This window comes from Hyperolius riggenbachi, chromosome 5 (assembly GCF_040937935.1).
Source record: "Hyperolius riggenbachi isolate aHypRig1 chromosome 5, aHypRig1.pri, whole genome shotgun sequence".
NCBI classification, from domain to species: Eukaryota; Metazoa; Chordata; class Amphibia; order Anura; family Hyperoliidae; genus Hyperolius; species Hyperolius riggenbachi.
The window spans coordinates 5,859,630-5,883,363 of record NC_090650.1 but is presented as its reverse complement, the minus strand read 5'-3'; the positions used below and the strand labels follow the sequence as shown (position 1 = coordinate 5,883,363).

Below are 23,734 nucleotides of genomic sequence, written 5' to 3'. Positions count from 1 at the left end.
AGCTAGCACAGCATGAGGTCTATTGACACCTACATTCCTCCCAGTCTTGACGGCACCGACTAGACTGAGTATGGAATGCATGGTGTTGATAACTTTGTCACATTTTGCAAATACCATCCATGGGAGGAATATGAAAATTACATAATTTTGTTTCCCTAATTCTGTAGAATATGGTGATACTAGACATAGCCAGGTAACCCGAGCAGGGGCTGAGATATGAATAATGGGGTCCCCGTGCGCCCCAAATATTGCAAGTTTGATGTCCTATGAACGTGTATTCTCAGCCCAATCTGAATATGAAATCGGTTTGCATGTGCGACAAAACCCCGGCGGGGTATGAAATTGGACATATTTTGTGGATGGTTGGAAGTTCCTCCCCTGAGAACTCACTGCCTGACACGCCCCTGGGCTGAGCTTGAGACTCCGCCCAGAAATGTCAGTGCTCAAAACTGATTGCATGAGGACCCCCAGCCAATTCCCCCACTTTCCATCATACCGAAAAGACTGCCACTGCTTGGGGAAATAGCAGTGGCCATCTTGCAGGCGGAGCAACGGCCATGTGGTTCGGCCATATTGCGAACTGACTGCAACAAAGGAACTTTGTCTTTTCCCGAACGGACTTTCCACAGAATCATAAGTATTCGTTCTTTTTATCCCTTTTTCTTTTATGTACTGTGTTATCACTGTCTCTCATCGTTTAATTGTTCACGATTGTCTGTATATATTAATTATTTATATTGTAACAAATAAAGGCTTTTTAAAAGGTCTTTACCTCTCAGTAAAACCTTCTATTCAGTATACACAGACGAGACCTAAACTTCCGAAGGGACGCTACTGTTTTGATAGATAGATAGGAATTGCACAGTTTTAACCGGTTGTTTGTTTCACAGGTCTATAGCCAGTTAGCAGTTTTCTCTGGGCTGATAGAAAACAGAGATGGTGGCAAATCTACCCCTGGGTTGGAGTAAAAGTGTATTTTCGTAACCTCACAGGCTCCCTACTGCGTCGTGACGCTCAAACTCCGCCAATTCTACGCAGATTGCGTCCATAGCTCTCAATCTGTGTGCTAGAATCGGATCGGACGGTTTTGCGTGTTCACGGCCAGTGGGGCTCCTGTGACACTCACGACTGCTGCATTTGTCTTCTTTTCCATCAGTCTGTCCATCCTCCTGCTATCAGTATTGGATGGGCTCATGACTGCTGCATCTGTCTTTTTTTTCCATTGGTCCGTCCATCCTCCTGCTATCAGTTCTGGGTGGGCTCACAGCGGAGGGTAATTTGGATAAATCCTGCCGGATTATGTACAGAGCACACAATCTGACAAAACTGATAAAAGTCACACAAGCGTAAGTGACATCATTTTTCATGGTAAAACATTCATATTTCGCTTTCTATCGAGAGAACTGTAAATCGAGAGGGACTTTCCTTCCACTCAAGCAAGTCAGAAATCTTGTCATAAAGAAAACATCTTTGCCTTGTTTTATTGTGAAATAATACGAATAATGAGCCTGTGGCGGCCATATTGTCAGGATGATGTCAGCAGTGAAAACACCAATGAAAATGTCACAAACTTGTAAAATTTCTCCCCATAACGTTCTCCTCGTTAACAAGCGGCGTATTCCCCAGTGATGTCACTCGCTGGTTCCTCCCGTTTCTGTATGAGCTGAAATATGAAATACTGGCGCAGTCTGCGATATAAATGGCTTCTCTACATGCAGGGCTCGCGTGGCCAACATTGGAGTTGATATGGAGAAAGAGTATACTTCACTAAATGCAGAGTTAAGGAATCTTGCAGAGATTGTTCTGTTTTTTTATATTTATATGTAGAACAGAGGCGCCAGCAGGATAAAAGTCAATAACATTTTTAAAAATTGCTTGGAGGAAGTGGTGGGCTTGCCTCCCAAAAGCAGACACGAGATCCTTCATATAAATCAATACATTTTATATTCTGTTTATATTGGAGTTTATAGACTAGTGGATGCAGGCCGGATTTACATCACAGGAGCCTATAGGCACAGATGTCCTGGCGCCCTAGACTCCGCCCTCCATGCATGCAGGCCTGGATTTACCTCACAGGAGCCTATAGGCACAGATGTCCTGGTACCCTAGACTCCGCCCTCCATGCATGCAGGCCCGGATTTACATCACAGGAGCCTATAGGCACAGATGTCCTGGCACCCTAGACTCCGCCCTCCATGCATGCAGGCCCGGATTTACATCACAGGAGCCTATAGGCACAGATGTCCTGGCGCCCTAGACTCCGCCCTCCATGCATGCTGGCCCGGATTTACATCACAGGAGCCTATAGGCACAGATGTCCTGGTACCCTAGACTCCGCCCTCCATGCATGCAGGCCCGGATTTACATCACAGGAGCCTATAGGCACAGATGTCCTGGCACCCTAGACTCCGCCCTCCATGCATGCAGGCCCGGATTTACATCACAGGAGCCTATAGGCACAGATGTCCTGGCACCCTAGACTCCGCCCTCCATGCATGCAGGCCCGGATTTACATCACAGGAGCCTATAGGCACAGATGTCCTGGCACCCTAGACTCCGCCCTCCATACATGCAGGCCCGGATTTACATCACAGGAGCCTATAGGCACAGATGTCTTGGCACCCTAGACTCTGCCCTCCATGCATGCAGGCCCGGATTTACATCACAGGAGCCTATAGGCACAGATGTCCTGGCACCCTAGACTCCGCCCTCCATGCATGCAGGCCCGGATTTACATCACAGGAGCCTATAGGCACAGATGTCCTGGCGCCCTAGACTCCGCCCTCCATGCATGCTGGCCCGGATTTACATCACAGGAGCCTATAGGCACAGATGTCCTGGTACCCTAGACTCCGCCCTCCATGCATGCAGGCCCGGATTTACATCACAGGAGCCTATAGGCACAGATGTCCTGGCACCCTAGACTCCGCCCTCCATGCATGCAGGCCCGGATTTACATCACAGGAGCCTATAGGCACAGATGTCCTGGCACCCTAGACTCCGCCCTCCATACATGCAGGCCCGGATTTACCTCACAGGAGCCTATAGGCACAGATGTCCTGGCACCCTAGACTCCGCCCTCCATGCATGCAGGCCCGGATTTACATCACAGGGGCCTATAGGCACAGATGTCTTGGCACCCTAGACTCCGCCCTCCATGATCCTACAAACCCCCACCGAACTGCACCGCAAGTGTGCTGGCTGTCCCAGCTGTCACTTATCCCTTACTTCCCTTGCCTGTCATAGGCAGCTACAGGTGCCCCTTAGCATTAGGTAGCCAGAAGTACCCTCCGTATTAAGTAGCTAGAGGTGCCCCCAAGTATTAGGTAGCTAGAGGAACCTCACATATTAAGTATCTAGAGGTGCCCCCGACTGAAGGGAGATCTCCCCAGTGGAATGCCGAGACCTGGGTGAGTATTGTAACCCCTTATTTACAGTCTCATCAGGACTCTTCCTAGGGAAGCAGGAAGGGAGGCACTCAGTGAGGGGAGTCAGCCGCCTTTCCATCATCAGATGCCTGTAGGCACTTGCCTACATTCAGCAGAAAACAAAGCAAGCGCTCACCAATATGGGCCGCATCTGAATGACTCACCACCTCATATGCACCGCTTAAATAGCTCAAATACACACTCAACAATCAGAAAGATGCAAAACATATGCAAAACTAAACTAGATACTTACCATGCAAAACAGGATAGCACAATGGGTGCTGCTAGCCTGGTAGTTACAGAACTGTGGATACAAAATATAGGTGAAAGGCTGCGCATCCCTGACCCAATACTATACAATTGAATGGTTAATCGCTGTGGCGCACACCGCCCCCCCCTGGACTAAAATGCACGCCCGCATCCAAACAATGCCAATATTTTTGCATGCAAAACTATGATGGAAGCTAAAATTTCTCCATAGACCAGTATTGCATTGTTTGGATGCGGGCGTGCATTTTAGTTTTGCATATGTTTTGCATCTGTCTGATTGCTGAGTGTGTATTTGAGCTATTTAAGCGGTGCATATGAGGTGATGAGTCATTCAGTTGCAGCCCATATTGGTGAGCGCTTGCTTTGTTTTCTGCTGTCTGTATTGAATGTAAGTTACACATTTTAGCGTAGCTGCTGCCAGGGTAAAGACATTTGCTTTTAACTTAGGTCAGTTTAGTGTTAGGACATCTGCTCTGGAGATTTACCTCAACGTTGGTGCAGATGTCCAGTATATCTATATTTTTGCATGCAAAACTATGATGGAAGCTAAAATTTCTCCATAGACCAGTATTGCATTGTTTGGATGCGGGCGTGCATTTTAGTCCAGGGGGGGCGGTGTGTGCCACAGCGATTAACCATTCAATTGTACAGTATTGGGTCAGGGATGCGCAGCCTTTCACCTATATTTTGTATCCACTTGCCTACATTGCCTTATAGTAATTCCTGAACTGAGTGGATGTCCACAAGTTTTCTCCTAGGTGATATGATATTTTCACACCTTATCAATAAAATGCCATACAGGCACATGGGTAATAAAAGGACACCTGGAAATGGGGGCTCCCAGGAAATCCGATAGTGGAATAGCAGTAAATTTACCGATATACTATTATTAAAGTGTAAAGGAAGATTGTAAATATTGGTATTATCCAATTAGCAGCTTACATAGAGTTATATCGTGTGAGATAAGTGCCCTGCTTTTCACCTCAGTCAGCAGAGCTTTGTGCTGTAAATTCTTAGAATGCTTTGATGTCTCTCTGCTAGCAGAAAACATAGAAATTGAAAGCAGAAGTCCTCTGTTATTGTCTCACACTGCCCCCTAGTGGCAAGTGGCCATAAATACACATTACAGCAGTACTAATTAGAAGCTAGGAAATGTAACAAATAAGAAATTAAAAAACGGGCTAAAATAAATTGGCCTGGAGCACCATCAAGCCCCTAATCGGCTGCTAAAGGGTCAAATAATATTTTGGGGGAATTTTTGGAAACCTGGAGTTGGAGTTGTAAAAAAAACGCACCGACTCCTAATACATTTAAATTGTAATGAAAATAAAAAAATATGATAACATTTTCTATTTCTCAGATAATGGTCATCATCAATAACTTGTATATACAGTATTGGCAATGCCTAGTAGTGATGTTGGCAAACAGCTCGCCTCATAGGCAAATAGCTATGGGCAGCCTGGCCGTGTATTACTTCCTGGGTCGCAATGTCCTGCAGTAGTATGCATGCCCGTGTCCGCATGCGTCCATAAGTACGCATGCCTTGATTGCGTGCCTGTGGCCGGGGCACGCTTTGCGCATGTGCGTGATGTCACGAAGTGTGCCCGGTCGCGCACTGTGGGTAGAGATGAGCCGAAATTTTCGAAATTTCGAACTGCTTTTATTACGAATGCGAAATTTAACATTACGACCCAAATTCGTAATTTCGTAATTAATTTTCAAATCGTAATTTACAATTTCGTAATCGAAATTTCACTCCCGTAATGACGAATTTCGTGTCTCCAACCGAAATTTTACTGTTTCAGGTTTGTAAGGGTTTCTATCCCTCTAGATGCCTAAAATGAATAGCCCGCCCAGCCAGCCAGCCAGCCCTCCCTCCCTCCCTCTCTCTCTCTCTCCAGAGATCTGTAGTATTTCAAAACCATACTCACATTCATGACATGTCCAGGGATCAAACCCAGGCCAACCACATGGAAGACAGCTATGCTCACCACCATACCACCAAACACACACTAAATAGACTGCTAACCTAAATCTTACTTGTAGACAGTCATATGAGACACATGCTGGGTGCAGGGCTTTGTGATTGGACCATGGACCATGCGATAGAGTGAGGTGCAAAAATGAAATCATGCCTAGCAGAGGATGGTTTCACAATGCTAAATGCTAGGCTGGCTGTGGTGCAATTGGTTAGTGCGTCTGGCTGGTAACAGCAAGGTTACAGGTTCGATTCCATCCAGGCATGTCTTTTCCTTTTGCGTTCAACAGTTGTCCAAACAGAGCCAACAGAGCCCCAGATAGCCATGTAGAGTTAGGTCACAGCTAGCCTGGCTGTGGTGCAATTGGTTAGTGTGTCTGGCTGGTAACAGCAAGGTTACAGGTTCGATTCCATCCAGGCATGTCTTTTCCTTTTGAGTTCAACAGTTGTCCAAACACCGAGCACAAAGTTTTGCATGCGTAAAGTTTTACGCACGCAAAATACCCCATGGGGTTCAATGGCGCAGCGCGCGCACGCAAAAGGAAAAGACATGCCTGGATGGAATCAAACCTTGCTGTTACCAGCCAGACACACTAACCAATTGCACCACAGCCAGGCTAGCTGTGACCTAACTCTACATGGCTATCTGGGGCTCTGTTGGCTCTGTTTGGACAACTGTTGAACGCAAAAGGAAAAGACATGCCTGGATGGAATCGAACCTGTAACCTTGCTGTTACCAGCCAGACGCACTAACCAATTGCACCACAGCCAGGCTAGCTGTGACCTAACTCTACATGGCTATCTGGGGCTCTGTTGGCTCTGTTTGGACAACTGTTGAACGCAAAAGGAAAAGACATGCCTGGATAGAATCGAACCTGTAACCTTGCTGTTACCAGCCAGACGCACTAACCAATTGCACCACAGCCAGGCTAGCAGTGACCTAACTCTACATGGCTATCTGGGGCTCTGTTGACTCTGTTTGGACAACTGTTGAACGCAAAAGGAAAAGACGTGCCTGGATGGAATCGAACCTGTAACCTTGCTGTTACTAGCCAGACGCACTAACCAATTGCACCACAGCCAGGCTAGCTGTGACCTAACTCTACATGGCTATCTGGGGCTCTGTTGGCTCTGTTTGGACAACTGTTGAACGCAAAAGGAAAAGACATGCCTGGATGGAATTGAACCTGTAACCTTGCTGTTACCAGCCAGACACACTAACCAATTGCACCACAGCCAGCCTAGCATTTAGCACTGTGAAACCATCCTCTGCTAGGCATGATTTCATTTTTGCACCTCACTCTATCGCATGGTCCAATCACAAAGCCCTGCACCCAGCATGTGTCTCATATGACTGTCTACAAGTAAGATTTAGGTTAGCAGTCTATTTAGTGTGTGTTTGGTGGTATGGTGGTGAGCATAGCTGTCTTCCATGTGGTTGGCCTGGGTTTGATCCCTGGACATGTCATGAATGTGAGTATGGTTTTGAAGTACTACAGATCTACAGATACTACAGTACTACAGAGAGAGAGAGAGAGGGAGGAGGAGGAGGAGGAGGAGGAGGAGGAGGAGGAGGAGGAGGAGGAGGAGGAGGAGGAGGAGGAGGAGGAGGAGGAGGAGGAGGAGGAGGAGGAGGAGGAGGAGGCGGGCGGGCTGGCCTATTCATTTTAGGCATCTAGAGGGATAGAAACCCTTACAAACCTGAAACAGTAAAATTTCGGTTGGAGACACGAAATTCGTCATTACGGGAGTGAAATTTCGATTACGAAGGCATCTAGAGGGATAGAAACCTTTGCAAACTTTAAAATACTAAATTTCGTAATCGTAATTACGAAAATTTGCGTAATTTGCGAAAATTACGAAATTTCGATTACTGCTAAAATCGTAATTGTAGTAATTTCGCGAAATTTCGGAAATTCGTAATTAGGTCATTACGCTCATCCCTAACTGTGGGGCCTGGGCATGTGTACTAATGGACATGTGCGGACACGGTCATGCATACTACTGCGGAACATTGCGACCCGGAAGTAGTACACGGCCAGGCTGCCCATAGGTGTTCTCTGGAGAGCTGTTCACCACCTTCTCTAGTGCCTAGTCCACAAAGATGAAATAATATGCCAATCAAAAAACAAATTACTTGTGTTAGAGTTTTTGATGTGCCTCCTTCATCGTGCTCAAGCAGCTGAGCGAAATCTGCACAGTGCATAAGACTTGCAACTACGCATGCGCAGAAGACTGCTGGCCATGGAAGCGTGACCGAGGAGGTGCACAGCCGCCGCCGCACATGAGCAGCAGTCTGCATTTACTTTGCGGGGTTAGTTTTTGTAAGACCTGAATGTGTGAAGCTAATAAGGGGACAGGAGAGTCAGAGCAGCCATCAGTAAACTCTCCAATGTATTGGGAGATGTGGGGGAGTCTTGACACCCTACAGAAAAGGCACAGGAAACAAAAACGGGAGCCCAGTAGTGCAATACGTCAGAGATCAATGTTGTGTGAAAAAGAAATAAAGTCACTACTCACAAAGGAGGGTTGCATGGGGCAACCGACCACAAGAAGCAGGTGGAGATCACAAACCCGGCTCCACTCGGGGTGGTCCGAAATGGACCTCGATGTGATCGCTCGCTTGAAGAAAAAAGGAGACAGGTGTCTACCCTGGCAGGCACCACGGGTGTTCTGTCACCGCCCCTCGCACCAAGTCTGTACGGGGGTATATACTATGCACATGGAGGGAAAGAGGCGCCCAAGTTGGATAAAAACTTCTAAAAACAGTTTAAAAGCAAAATAGTAATGAGGTATCTTACCTCAATGCCGAAATCCTTGTAAACTTACAAAAGATTTTTATTGAGCACAGGCAACGCGTTTCGCGGGTCTGAGCCCGCTTCCTCAGGCCAATACAAGTGCCTATAACAGTACAGAGGAGTCCTCAGTATATAATAAAAATAAAAGCTATATATTTCTAATGTATTACCTCCTAGCAGCCCGCAGGTTCATTCTCAGTCTCAAAAACAACGCTCAAAGTCTTCAGCTTCCGTTAATGAATTACGGGAAGTAAAAATGTAGAATTACTCAAGAGGCAGTAGAAATGTGATAAATTGTGTGACTGGTGCCCCCAGTGCCATGAAAGTGACATTACGTAATGGAAATGGACCTGAGGAGGCAGTTGAATGACTTCATGAAAAGATGCCTCTGAAAGTAGAACTTTGTCTTTACGAGAAAAGTTCTCATGCAGAAGATTTAGAGAATGACAAAGAGAGGGACGTGGGAGCCGTTACCTGGCAGTGGAATATGTATTCCGGAGTGGTCTTCTTGAACTTCATGTTCCAGACCAGAGCCACCCCATCTGGCTCATGCGGAGCGTCCTCGTTGTTGTTGTAGGAGGCCACCATCAGCTCTGGGTACTGGGAGACACAAAGAGTGACAGTTATTACCCATTGTGTGCAGAACTTCCTGAGGCCAGTGTGAGGATCCTGCACGGTGTTAGGGTCAGGTTAGAGTTACGGTTGGGGTATCCATGTTAGATGGGATCATTGGATGACAATGGTTTTACTGAGGGGTCTGGGGATCCTACTAAAAGTAATACACCTGACGAATGAGCATGAAATTGTCTTAGCGCCGCCTGCTGGGCTGCAAAACTATCCCCCACAGTACAGTTCATGCCCAGCCTCCCACCCCCACCTACGGTGAGTCTTGAAGGCTCACATGTTACATCGGTGGGACTCCTCACCTCCTCCACTATCCGACATCTTTTTGAATTTTCACTGCGAGAGTCCGTACCATGTGACCACCGTAAAGGCGTAGACCGGCGCCATCAGGTTCTTCAATGTTCTTTTGTCATGTCAAAGACAACATACAGCGTTCGTCGCATTGATGGCTATATGTTATCATTGAAATAATAAAAGAGCATTGAAGAACCTGATGGTGCCGGTCTACGTCTTTACGATTGATATTGATCTGCTGCGCTGACAGATCGACCGTGGTATATCATCTTGGAGAAGCAGGAGGAGTGCTCTACCAGACTTTCCAATATACCATGTGAAAACAGTGCAGGTAGTGACATCAAAACATGCAGAAGTGTCACATGGTACAGGCAACCGCGGTGACGATTCAAAAAGATGCCAGATACCCGAGGAGGCCAGTGTAACAGGTGAGCATGCAACACTCACCACAGGCCCGTTGGAGGGGGGCACATACACTTGGGGAGATACCGGCTGGGGGTCCAACGGTTGTCAGAACATAAAATGCTGAGCTCCAGATCGAGCCAGTGTGACCAAGATTGTCAAGCGTACTTGATCGATTCTTTTGACCGATTTCAGCCGTCATTCCTCCACTGGGATCCATCTGAAAATGGCGCTTGTGAATAATGGCGCACGGTGTTGCCGCTAATACGTTTGTCACTTATCGCTATTTAACGTTAAAGCCCTATCATTATTTATCTCTGTTCATTTTATTGAAAATTAGCGTTAACACACAGAACCCTCTCTGTACCTAACCCTAACCCCTAGACCCCCCCTGGTGGTGCCTAACCCTAACCAGTTCCCTGGTGCCTAACCCTAAGACCCCTCCTGGTGATGCCTAACCTTAACCACCCCCCTGGTGGTGCCTAACCCTAACCACCCCTGGTGGTGCCTAACCCTAACCACCTCCCTGGTGGTGCCTAACCCTAACCACCCCCTGGTGGTGCCTAACCCTAACCATCCCCCTGGAGGTGCCTAACCCTAACCACCCCCCTGGTGGTGCCTAACCCTAACCACCCCCCTGGTGGTGCCTAACCCTAACCACCCCCCTGGTGGTGCCTAACCCTAACCACCTCCCTGGTGGTGCCTAACCCTAACCACCCCCTGGTGGTGCCTAACCCTAACCACCCCCTGGTGGTGCCTAACCCTAACCATCCCCCTGGTGGTGCCTAACCCTAACCATCCCCCTGGAGGTGCCTAACCCTAAGCACCCCCTGGTAGTGCCTAATCCTAAGACCCCCCTGATGGTGACTAACCCTAAATCACCCCTGGTGGTGCCTAACTCTAACCTTGACAGTGTTACATTAAATCCATTCACCGTTTTACAGTTAAATAACTTCTGCAGTTTGGCTTATGTAGGGCGCTATTGATAAATAACGTTACTGCGCGCAATAACGTCTGCTGTTTGGCATATGAACGGCGCTATTGATAAATAACGTTACTGTGTGCCGTTTTTCTTCTTTTTTCCCTTTATTATGCAATACTAACGATAAATAGCGATAAGCATATATTTTTAATGCGGCGCCATATTTATGCATAGGCGCTGTGCGCCATTATTCACTGATCCGTCTCCACTGTGGGCCGGTAGAGCTGTTCGAACTTCTCATGTCTCTGAGTAGTTTTGAGGAATGAGGATGAGTGAATCGCTACTGTGCATATGTGCGTCTCACTCGGAAGTGATGCGCCCGGCCTCGGAACTACTGAGGGACTCAATTAGTTTCAAAGAGCTGTCTGGGAAAACAGGTTTAGCGACTATACTAGACACGGATGTCCCCCTGGTCCTTTCACCTGGGTCCACCTTTATGGATCTATCTACCTATGCCTTTACTCTGCTTTATACTCTATGCTGGGCTTGATTCACAAAAGAGTGCTAACTGTTAGCACGGGCGTTTTCACGCGAATTTTCGCATTGCGCGCGTTCACGAATTTTTCACGCGAATCGATAACATTTTGAGCGCAAACGTGATATCGTTTTCGCGCGAAAAATCGCGTTTGCGCGTGAAAATTTTATCTATTCGTGCGAAAATTCACCCGAAAACGCCCGTGCTAACAGTTAGCACTCTCTTGTGAATCAAGCCCTATGTCTTGGCCAGAATATGTATATGCCTTGGCACTTGAGCTATTGGAAACCTCTCCTCTGTGGTGCTCACAAAACAGAGTGATGTGGCCACCATTAAGGTACAAAAATCATAGTCAGGCTATACTTAATTGCACAGGGAGGTACATGTTAATAAAACAACACAAGATAAATTAAATTAAAACAACTCACATTGAGGGTCCATGCACACTGGACCCTGTTGCATGAAATCACATTTAAGGCACTAACAGCAAGGCAAAGTGCACCTTAAAGAGACACTGAAGCAAAAAAAAAAATATGATATAATGAATTGGTTGTGTAGTATGGATAATTACTAGAAGATTAGTAGATTCACACAGTGTTAGACCAAGCACTCCAATGGAGATAGGAGTGTGCTAAAGCTGATATGACCCTGATGCCCAAGGGTCGCCGATTCAAGAAACTAAGACCAGCAGCACCACTCTTGAAGAAATAGCTCTTTATTCAGACACGTAATTAAAATCACATGGCAAAAAAATGGGCTTAGACGCAGCTACAGCGCGCTGTTTCAAATGCTTCTTTGTCAAGCTGCAAGCTCATAAAGCTGCAACCTTGCAGCTTGACAAAGAAGCATTCGAAACAGCGGGCTGTAGCTGCGTCTAAGCCCATTTTTTTGCCATGTGATTTTAATTACGTGTCTGAATAAAGAGCTATTTCTTCAAGAGTGGTGCTGCTGATCTTGGCTCCTAGAACATTAGTAGCAAAGAAAATATTCTCATATGTTTAATTTCAGTTATATAGGTTTTTTTTTAAGAACACTGCATCATTCTCTAATATTTGCAGTTTACACACTACTCGGCATTCTAAATGATTTTACAGAGCAGGCCAGTGAACTATTAAACTGTCCTCTGGAGAGAAAAAGAAAATACAGTGACTGACAGTTGAGATAACAAGCTTCAGAAGACAGAACTCTCTGGACTTTGAAAGTCCTGGAGCTCAATGGCTCTTTTGCATAGATAACAACTGGAGTTTCTTAACTCTTCCTGGACTGGAAACAATATTAGACATATGTCTATGCTCCTAATGTTTTATTTCTTAACTGTACTACAAATACAAATCATTATATCATAAGTTTATTTTCACTTCAGATTCCCTCTAAATCCATTGTCACTATTGGCATATCAGGAAAAATGGCCCGCTCTCCTCTTCCGACCAAGGTTTCGGCCTTCCGCTGTCATCAGGGAAGTCTTGTATATGCATTGTACCTACTGTATGCATCTAATGTATGTATATGTATGCACTGTGTGTATATACTGTACCTAATGTATGCTTACTGTACCACCACCGACCCTGTTGTGCCAAAATCAATTCCAGGTAAAACGCACGTTGTACTTTTCGAAATAAATTATTCTGATTTTATACTATAGTATCTGGGTCAGATGGAGGAACAGGAAGACTCTGTACTATCTAGAGCATTCCCTCTATTCAGGTAAGTATCATACCTGAGCTGAATTTCTCACTTCAGGTTTTGCTTCAAATTTATCAGAGACGTCGGCACCTTTACTGCTGGCATGGTGACTCAGTATGGTATGTTTGTTTCCCTCCTCCAGTGGTGTTTCAATCAGTTTAAGCCCAATCTACACTATACGATTCTTTGTACGATTCAATTACGATTCTATTTACGATTCGATGAAATCTGACATGTCCGATCGAGATTCGATTCGATTCAGTTCGATTTGCAATTAAACTGAGTGGATAAGGTGGTAGAACCAATCACTACATCTGATCAATTGTGGTTGGACAGCGACTGATCACTTTCTATATTATTTTAGAATAAAACTTCCAGCCATTACTAGTTACATACAGACAGCTTTGTCATTATAAGCCTACCTGCAACGACCAATCCAGACAAGTGACCACGCGATGCTTTGACCAATGCTCGTCGTAGAACTGGCGGTTAAACGACAGGTTGGTGCCTCCCTGGATGTCCCTTTAAAGTGAAAGTCAAACAACCAGTTATACACGAGAAATAATGTGCATTAAAAAATGTCACCACACAAAAACCAAAGTAGCTACATTCAGTGCACGGTCACGTGACTGCAAGCAGCCAATCATTGGCCATTAGGGATAGCCCATGAGAGGATGAGAATTCTGGCTCCATGCAAATTGCATGCTAATTTATGCAAATGGACCAATCAATTGCAGCCGCTGTAGTGGCAACATCAGGCATGTCTATTTATTCAGGACTTTTCATTTCAATAAAAACATTTTAATAGTGATGATTGATTGTAATCTGTTAATTGCCTTTTTCGCAATTACGCCCAGATGTAATTACAGTTTGGACATTCAATTGATTTTGTGCAATCCATTTGTAATTTTGTGTAATTTTCGCATCATTGTGTCCCGGCTTTAGCTGTTAGTAGGAAAGTCCCCATATATGCTATTCTCACTACCAAATTACTGGGTATGTTAAGGGGAATAGTAGGAATAAAAAAATAATAATAATTTTACAAAAAAAGACCTTGGAGCTTCAGAGAAAATCGATTTTATAAATGCAAAGCAAAATCGTTTTCTAACCACTTCAGCCCGCAGGTGTTTTCGGCAGCAATTTTCCCCTGTCAGCGCTCCTCCGTTTTATTTGCCAATAATTGTATCACTACTTTTCACACCTAAATGATCTATACCTTGTTTTTTTCGCCACCAATTAAGCTTCCTTTGGGTGGTGCATTTTGGTAAGTATTATTGATTGTAAAAATCACTATTTCTAATTTTTGGGCCATTATAGCTTGCTATACATGCTACCGTAATTAAAAAACGCACATTTTATTTGCCTATTTGTCATTATTACGACACTTAAATGACAGGATCTTCTCAAAAAATGAGCATATTGTGATAAAGTTCATTATTTTCTGTAATGTACTGATAAACATTAGACTTTCATATATGTTAGATTGAATACACACAACTGAAGTAGTTCAGCCTTTTATTGTTTTAATCTTGATGATTTTGGCATACAGCTCATGAAACCACAAATTTCCTAGCTCAAAAAATTAGCATATTTCATCCGACCGATAAAAGAAAAGTGTTTTTAAAACAAAAAAAGTCAACCTTCAAATAATTATGTTCAGTTATGCACTCAATACTTGGTCGGGAATCCTTTTGCAGAAATGACTGCTTCAATGCGGCGTGGCATGGAGGCATTCAGCCTGTGGCACTGCTCAGGTGTTATGTAGGCCCAGGATGCTTCGATAGCGGCCTTAAGCTCATCCAGAGTGTTGGGTCTGGCGTCTCTCAACTTTCTCTTCACAATATCCCACAGATTCTCTATGGGGTTCAGGTCAGGAGAGTTGGCAGGCCAATTGAGCACAGTAATACCATGGTCAGTAAAGCATTTACCAGTGGTTTTGGCACTGTGAGCAGGTGCCAGGTCGTGCTGAAAAATGAAATCTTCATCTCCATAAAGCTTCTCCTGACCTGAACCCCATAGAGAACCTGTGGGATATTGTGAAGAGAAAGTTGAGAGACGCAAGACCCAACACTCTGGATGAGCTTAAGGCCGCTATCGAAGCATCCTGGGCCTCCATAGCACCTGAGCAGTGCCACAGGCTGATTGCCTCCATGCCACGCCCCATTGAAGCAGTCATTTCTGCAAAAGGATTCCCGACCAAGTATTGAGTGCATAACTGAACATAATTATTTGAAGGTTGACTTTTTTGGTTTTAAAACCACTTTTCTTTTATTGGTTGGATGAAATATGCTAATTTTTTGAGATAGGAAATTTGGGTTTTCATGAGCTGTATGCCAAAATCATCAATAAGAAAAACAATAAAAGGCTTGAACTACTTCAGTTGTGTGTAATGAATCTAACATATATGAAAGTCTAATGTTTATCAGTACTTTACAGAAAATAATGAACTTTATCACAATATGCTAATTTTTTGAGAAGATCCTGTATGTCCCTAGTACAAGGTATGGCAACAATATTTTACTTGGAAATAAAGGTGCATTTTTCCAGTTTTGCATCTGCAACTAGTTATAAGCTCTTATTTTTCAAAAATAACAGTAATATACCCTCATGGCATGCATATATATAAAAAAAAGTTCAGTAACTATTTATTTGGGGGTTTTTTGTAACTTTTTTTTTGCATATGTTAATGTTTTAGTGAATATTAACCCCTTCCCAACCTCCTGCCGCCGATAGGCATCGGGAAGGTGACAGCCCCAGGACCGCCTAACGCCGACAGGTGTCAAGTCCTGGGGCGGGGTGTGGCAGGGGTTCATTCTTGAGTGACGGAGCTCCACTCCATCATCATATATCTGTCCAGTTGGGCTCAAGTGGTTAAACTCAGAAAAACGACAGTTTAAAAACCATTCTTACTTTGCACTTTTAAAATTGAGTTTCTCAAAAACAAGGTCTTTTTGACAACATTTCTTTGACTTGTTCCCACTATTTTAACATATGTAGACATTTTGCTGAAAATAGCATGTATGGGTGCTCTTTGTTATTAACCGCTAAAGTCGGTACAAAATAATGCAAAAATTACACGAAATTGTAATTGCAATTACAGTTCCTGATTATGTTAACATGTGAACTTCATTACGGTTTTCCCGGAAATTTCAAATTGCGAGTTCGCAACATAATTGAGAATTATGATGTGAAATTGCGATTATGCGGAATTCGTGCTCATCACTACATTTTAATATTTAGAATTCGTCTTCCGAGCCTGAGGGACGTCCTTCAAGGTAAGACAAGTCGTAGCTTCATGTGATAACACTATCGCCACCGACCGGCAGAGATGGACCTGGAACATCACAGTACACTTTTACGCTTGGCCATACACGATACAACCAAATCATCAGATCAGAAAAATCAAATGAAACCTCTCTTTCCATTGACAAATCTTATTTTGTAGAAAAAATGATAAAATAATCGGTCAAGCATGGTGGAAAATCCTGTTCAGTTGAGCTATAAAATTGACTTTCTTAAAAAAAAAAAACCTTTTAGCCAAATGAGTAAAGATGCTTATTAACGGTACACTATTTTCCTGAGATGCGATAATTTGATCAGATTTTTATGATGGGATTGTGGAGAAAACCACGTAGTATGTGGAGAAAATTAACATGAAACGATTCTGTGGTCGCGCTGAATACAGGTTGATTATGGTCGATCTGAATACAGATTTGGTTGATCGGAATGTTGGGTTTTAAGATCGTATCTGAAGAGAGAAAGTGCCTTGATCCACCGTTTATGGGAACAATCGATAATTCCCTTCTGATTATTTTCGTTCCCAAAACATCTGACTGAATGATCATATGTGAGATAAATATTGTACCATTAAGTACCACCTTAAGGGCCAGGGCCCAATAGCAGCTCTCTCAGTGTGCTTGTTGCCCATTGCACAGATTGGTAAAGCACTGGGACAGTGAGACCCTATGGGGGTAGTTCCAACTACTTGGGTTTTGTATAAGGGGCGTAACTAGAAATCACTGGGCCCCCCTGCGAAAATGTGGATGCCCCCCCCATAGGTGCCAAATAATTGTAATGGGGCAGCGTTTCACCATAAAATAATCGTAAAGTGGGCAGCATAAGCATTTCACCAGCATTTAATCGTTAAGTGGGCAGCATTTCACCAGAAATTATTCGTAAAGTGGGCAGCATTTTACAAGAAAATAATCGTAAAGTGGGCAGCATTTCACCAGAAAATAATCGTAAAGTGGGCAGCATTTCAACAGAAAATAATCGTACAGTGGGCAGCATTTCACCAGAAAATAATCGTACAGTGGGCAGCATTTCACCAGAAAATAATCGTAAAGTGGGCAGCATTTCACCAGAAAATAATCATAATGTGGGCAGCATAAGCATTTCACCAGAAATTAATCGTAAAGTGGGCAGCATTTCACCAGAAAAGAATTGTACAGTGGGCACTGGGCAGCTTTTCACCAGAAAATAATTGTAAAGTGGGCAGCATTTCATCAGAAAATAATCGTACAGTGGCCAGCATTTTACCAGAGAATAATTGTAAAGTGGGCAGCATTTCACCAGAAAATAATTGTACACCGTGCAGCATTTCACCAGAAAATAATCGTACAGTGGGCAGCATTTCACCAGAAAATAATCGTACAGTGGGCAGCATTTCACCAGAAAATAATCGTACAGTGGGCAGCATTTCACCAGAAAATAATCGTACAGTGGGCAGCATTCACCAGAAAATAATAATACAGTGGGCAGCATTTCACCAGAAAATAATCATACAGTGGGCAGCATTTCACCAGAAAATAATCGTACAGTGGGCAGCATTTCACCAGAAAATAATCGTACAGTGGGCAGCATTTCACCAGAAAATAATCGTACAGCGGGCAGCATTCACCAGAAAATAATCATACAGTGGGCAGCATTTCACCAGAAAATAATTGTACAGTGGGCAGTATGTCACCAGAAAATAATCGTACAGCGGGCAGCATTAACCAGAAAATAATCATACAGTGGGCAGCATTTCACCAGAAAATCATACAGTGGGCAGCATTTCACCAGAAAATAATCATACAGCGGGCAGCATTCACCAGAAAATAATCATACAGTGGGCAGCATTTCACCAGAAAATAATCGTACAGTGGGCAGCATTTCACCAGAAAATAATCATACAGTGGGCAGCATTTCACCAGAAAATAATCGTACAGTGGGCAGCATTTCACCAGAAAATAATTGTACAGTGGGCAGCATTCACCAGAAAATAATCGTACAGTGGGCAGCATTTTACCAGAGAATAATTGTAAAGTGGGCAGCATTTCATCAGAAAATAATCGTACAGTGGGCAGCGTTTCACCAGAAAATAATTGTACACCATGCAGCATTTCACCAGAAAATAATCGTACAGCGGGCAGCATTCACCAGAAAATAAATATACAGTGGGCAGCATTTCACCAGAAAATAATCGTACAGTGGGCAGCATTTCACCAGAAAATAATCATACAGTGGGCAGCATTTCACCAGAAAATAATTGTACAGTGGGCAGCATTCACCAGAAAATAGTCGTACAGTCGGCAGCATTTCACCAGAAAATAATCGTACAGTGGGCAGCATTTTACCAGAAAATAATCATACAGTGGGCAGCATTTCACCAGAAAATAATCGTACAGTGGGCAGCATTCACCAGAGAATAATCGTACAGTGGGCAGCATTTCACCAGAAAATAATCGTACAGTGGGCAGCATTTGAACAGAAAATAATCGTACAGTGGGCAGCATTTCAGCAGAAAATAATCGTACAGTGGGCAGCATTTTACCAGAAAATAATCGTACAGTGGGCAGCATTTGAACAGAAAATAATCGTACAGTGGGCAGCATTTCACCAGAAAATAATCATAAAGTGGGCAGCATTTCAGCAGAAAATAATCGTACAGTGGGCAGCATTTTACCAGAAAATAATCGTACAGTGGGCAGCATTTCAGCAGAAAATAATTGTACAGTGGGCAGCATTCACCAGAAAATAATTGTACAGTGGGCAGCATTTCACCAGAAAATAATCGTAAAGTGGGCAGCATTTCACCAGAAAATAATCGTACAGCGGCCGCGGCCAGTTCAACACCTGGGGGGTCCCACAATCGGGCAGCAGCGCTCCCCCCGCACACGGCGCTTCTGCTCCTGCCGACCCAAAACGGCCCCGTGCCCCCTGCGGCTGAATGGTTGCAGCCCCTACAGTTACGCCCCTGTTTTGTATCAATTTGTAAAGGTGCTACCTGTAGCATTTTCCAAGAAAGTGCAATTAAAGGAAAGCTGCAACAATTGCTCATTGCTTCAAAATCGTTAGGAAAATCGTTTGGCAAAATGTTGAACAAATCCCAAACACAATTAACTTTACGTAAGTTAAGTAACGTCCTCCACGCCCCCCACTCCTGTCTTCGCTATGGAGTCCTCAAACTGGTGAAAAAGTTTTTTGGGGTTTTTTTTATGTTTGTGGTGAAATTTTTTTTTTATTTTTGTGGATGCAAAATAGCGAGGAACCGTATGAAGCTGAAAATCTCAGCATTGTATCTTCTCAGGAGGCTACAGAAATAAGACAAACAGTTCCCTAACCCCATGTGAACCCCTGCAGGGGGTGGGGTGCAGAGACAAGAGGGTTATACTCAGAGAGAGGAGGCTAGTGTTAGGCATGTAGAAGGGTTTGCTGTTCGGGGGGGGGAGGGGGGGGTGTTAAAGGGAACCTGAAGTGAGAGTTATATGGAGGCTGCCATATTTATTCTCTGGTAAATAATACCAGTTTCCTGGCTGTCCTGCTGACCCTCTGGCATCAGTAGTGTCTAAGTCACACACCTGGAACAAGCATGCAGTCACACTTCAGTCAGTCAGAGCAGCTGATGCTTGTTCCGGGGCTATGGCTAAATGTATAACACAGAATCGGGGAGATGACCAGGCAACTGGTATTGTTTAAAAGGAAATAAATATAGCAGCCTCCATATTGTTCTCACTGCAGGTGTCCTTTAAAGCAAACCTGAACTGAAAATTAAAAGTCAAATGAAACATTCACCCACCTTACGTACCCTACCATGTAGTCTCCTCTGTCCGCTGTGATTAATAGAATTCTCCGTCCTCCATTTTGAAAATGGCCATTACCCCCTAACAGCTTCCTGGTCAGCACACTGTTACACTGTAATATCACCCACTTGTGCCATAGGGAAACATGGACATTACCTTGCTCATCAGTTGTCCTTTCAATTATAACTGACAGCAACTGATATTTAACTGACAGCAACTGATAAATCTCATTTCTGACAAAGTCTTGGCAGAAATGGAAGGCATTGTTGTAAGAAGAAAATGGTGAGTTTCTGAAAGTGACTGACAGCGAGGCAAGTATGTAATATTCATTTGCAGGTATATCCTGTGTTTATCTATATATATAATAGAGTAAGTGCCTCAACCTTCGAGCAAGAAGAAGAAGTACTTTGCATGAGAAAATGTATGCGTGCTCAATCACCAAGTTTTAGGCTTCTTTTCCACGGACTGTTGAGCTGTGTGCTCAGCAAGCAGTTACCAGGCAGCAGCAAGCAGTTACCAGGCAGCAGCAAGCAGTTACCACCAGGCAGCAGCAAGCAGTTACCACCAGGCAGCAGCAAGCAGTTACCACCAGGCAGCAGCAAGCAGTTACCAGGCAGCAGCAAGCAGTTACCAGGCAGCAGCAAGCAGTTACCAGGCAGCAGCAAGCAGTTACCAGGCAGCAGCAAGCAGTTACCAGGCAGCAACAAGCAGTTACCAGGCAGCAACAAGCAGTTTCCAGGCAGTAGTGAGCAGTTGTAAGAGTTTGAGAGGCATGTTACTGCCTATCAACTGTCCGTGGAAAAGAGGCCTACCCTAGCAAGTCTGGCTTTGCAAATCTGGCCTAATTGGCTATTCATGAGGCAATGCTCATGCAAATATGCATTTGCTTTTGCATGCCAAACTATGCAGGGTCAAAAAACCAATACTGCAAAGCGGTCGCCCTGCTACATGCCAGTGATGAGCGAAAATGCAAAAATTTGTTTCGATACATTTTTACCGAATTTTCGCCTAATTTCGTTTTGACAGGCAAATTTTCCATCTAATTTTTTCACATTAATTTTCGCCTAAGGCCAGTCATTTTCGCATTACTTGCGTATGATTGCGGACATTTTCCACATAAGGGCATTAGCGCCCGCATTCAGAGAAGTTTCTTGCGCATTATTGCTGGCATTTTTCCGTATAAACGTCCGCATAGATTGAATTTCCATGCGGATTATTGTGGACATTTTTCCGCATAAGGGCATAAGCATCTGCATACAATGAATTTTCGATGCTGGTCGAAAACGCAAATATTTCTGAAGATTTTCGTGAAAATTCGCCAAAAAACGAAAACGGGCAAGCAACACTGCTACATGCTACATTAGCACTATCCAGGAGCGCCACGGGGAGGATTCCCAATGCCCCCCTTTTATACAACTGGGGGGACCACAGGGTCCCAGGCTCTCTCACTGCCTGGGAACCACAGCAGCACCCCGGAGGGGGAGGCTGGGTGGCGCAGACAACCCCCCCCCCCCCCCCCAAGTGTGGCCAGCGCCGGGGAGAGCCGTCCACACCCACCTCCCAATATTAAAAACAGGCACTTACCTTAACGTCCATTGCGTTCTGCTACATGCGCATTAATTTGGGGGCACCACATGAGAAAGGAGAGAAGCATGGGTCACCCCGAGCTTTAGAGCTCAGGGCTGGCTCCCATACAGCACTCCAGAGGGGGGGAGGACAGGTGCAGACAACTCACTCCAGGGCTCACACCACCGGAGCAAGCCATCCACCACCTGCCTCCAAAGGATACAAACTGCAAAAAATGCTTTCCATGAGAAAATTAATGCGCATGTAGCAGAACCCAATGGACGTTAAGGTAAGTGCCTGTTTTTAATATTGGGAGGTGGGTGCAGACGGCTCTCCCTGGCGCTGGCCACGCTTGGGGGGGGGGGGGTCGCCTTCGGCACCTAGCCTCCCCCTCCGGGGTGCCGCTGTGGTTCCCGCGGTCCCTCCGGTTGTATAAAAAGGGGGCATTGGGAATCCTCCCTGTGGCGCTCATGGATAGTGCTAATGTAGCATGTAGCAGTGTTGCTTGCGAATTTTCGCCTAAGTCATTTTCGCATCGAAAATCCTGTTTTCGTTTTTTGGCGAATTTTCACGAAAATCTTCAGAAATATTTGTGTTTTCGACCAGCATCGAAAATTCATTGTATGCGGATGCTTATGCCCTTATGCGGAAAAATGTCCACAATAATCCGCATGGAAATATAGACTATGAATGTATTTTGTAGGTACTGATCTTTTGCAGGAACGGATCTTTTGCAGATAATGATCTTTTGAATGTGTACAGCAACTTTGTGTGCAGCATCTTGCAAATATTTATATCTAATGGGGAGTGCAGCTCAATAGAATAGACTGTGTAGGTGTGGCTCTGATACTACATGGAAGGGGGTAAGATTGGTCTGTGATCTTTCATTTTTCCAAAGACTTTTATCTGATGTGTGTACCCACCTTTATTCTTCTTGCTTCAAGGTTGAGGCACGTACTCTATTAGATAGATAGAAGATGCGGCGTATGCTACGACGCGGGACGGCTAGTTTTAAATAATTTTGCTCAGTTCAGGTTCACTTTAAAGGGAAACTGAAGAGAGAGGTATATGGAGGCTGTCATGTTTATTTCCTTTTAGACAATACCAGTTGCCTGGCAGCCCTGCTGATCCTCTGCCTCTAATACTATTAGCCATAGCCCCTGAACAAGCATGCAGCAGATCAGGTGTTTCAGTGGTTCAGGCTTATAAGTCTGATCTGACAAGACTAGCTGCATGCTTGTTTCTGGTTTTAATCAGATACTACTGCAGAGAAATAGACCAGCAGTGCTGCCAGGCAACTGGTATTGATTAAAAGGAAATACACATGACAGCCTCCATATACCCCTCTCTTCAGTTCCCCTTTAACTATTCCAGCCCCTGGGTATTTTTCACCTTATGTATCCAAGCAATTATCACCTCCCATTCATTCGCCAATGACTTTATCACTAATTATCACAATGAATTGATCTATATGTTGTTTTTTTCCGCCACTAATTAGGCTTTCTTTGGGTGGTACATTTTGCTAAGAATTATTTTTTTCCTAAATGCATTTTAACAGGAATATTAACCCTCCTGGCGGTATGAAACATTCCACCAGGAGGCAGCACAGCAGTTGTTTTTTTTTTTTTTTTTTTAAATCATGTAGCGATCCCAGGGCTCGCTACATGATAGCCGCTTCGATCGCCTTCGGCGATCTCCGATCAGGAAATCCCGTTCAAAGAACGGGATTTCCTGGAGGGCTTCCCCCGTCGCCATGGGGCGGGATGACGTCACCGACGTCGGGACGTCATTGGGAGTCCCGATCCACCCCTCGGCGCTGCCTGGCACTGATTAGCCAGGCAGCGCACGGGGTCTGGGGGGGCGCACGCCGCAACGGATAGCGGCGATTGGGCGGGAGCGGCGGCGATCTGTGTGCTGGTGCAGCTAGCAAAGTGCTAGCTGCGTCCAGCAAAAAAATAATGATGTAAATGGGCCCAGCAGAGCCTGAGCGGCACCCTCCGGCGGCTTACCCCGTGTTACGCACGGGGTTACCGCCAAGGAGGTTAAGGGAAAAAAATGGAAAAATTTATTATTTCTCGGCCATTAGTTTTCGGCCATTATAGCTTTCAAATAATACATGCCTCCATAATTAAACCTATGTATTTTATTTGCCCATTTGTCCTGGTTATTA

The 23,734-nt window shown here is 44.6% G+C and overlaps 1 protein-coding gene across 9 annotated transcripts in view; it reads right to left on the bottom strand.

The window, feature by feature from the left end:
* Nucleotides 1–23,734, bottom strand: part of DYNC1I1 (dynein cytoplasmic 1 intermediate chain 1) — a 540,798-nt gene that overhangs the window by 196,316 nt on the left and 320,748 nt on the right. For all 9 annotated transcript variants that reach the window (XM_068235055.1, XM_068235054.1, XM_068235053.1 and 6 more), the window contains 2 exons: nucleotides 13,357–13,456; nucleotides 8,949–9,074 (listed from right to left, as the gene is read on the bottom strand). In XM_068235055.1, the coding sequence (XP_068091156.1) occupies nucleotides 8,949–9,074; nucleotides 13,357–13,456 (226 nt within the window). The remainder of the gene's footprint in view (nucleotides 1–8,948; nucleotides 9,075–13,356; nucleotides 13,457–23,734) is intronic.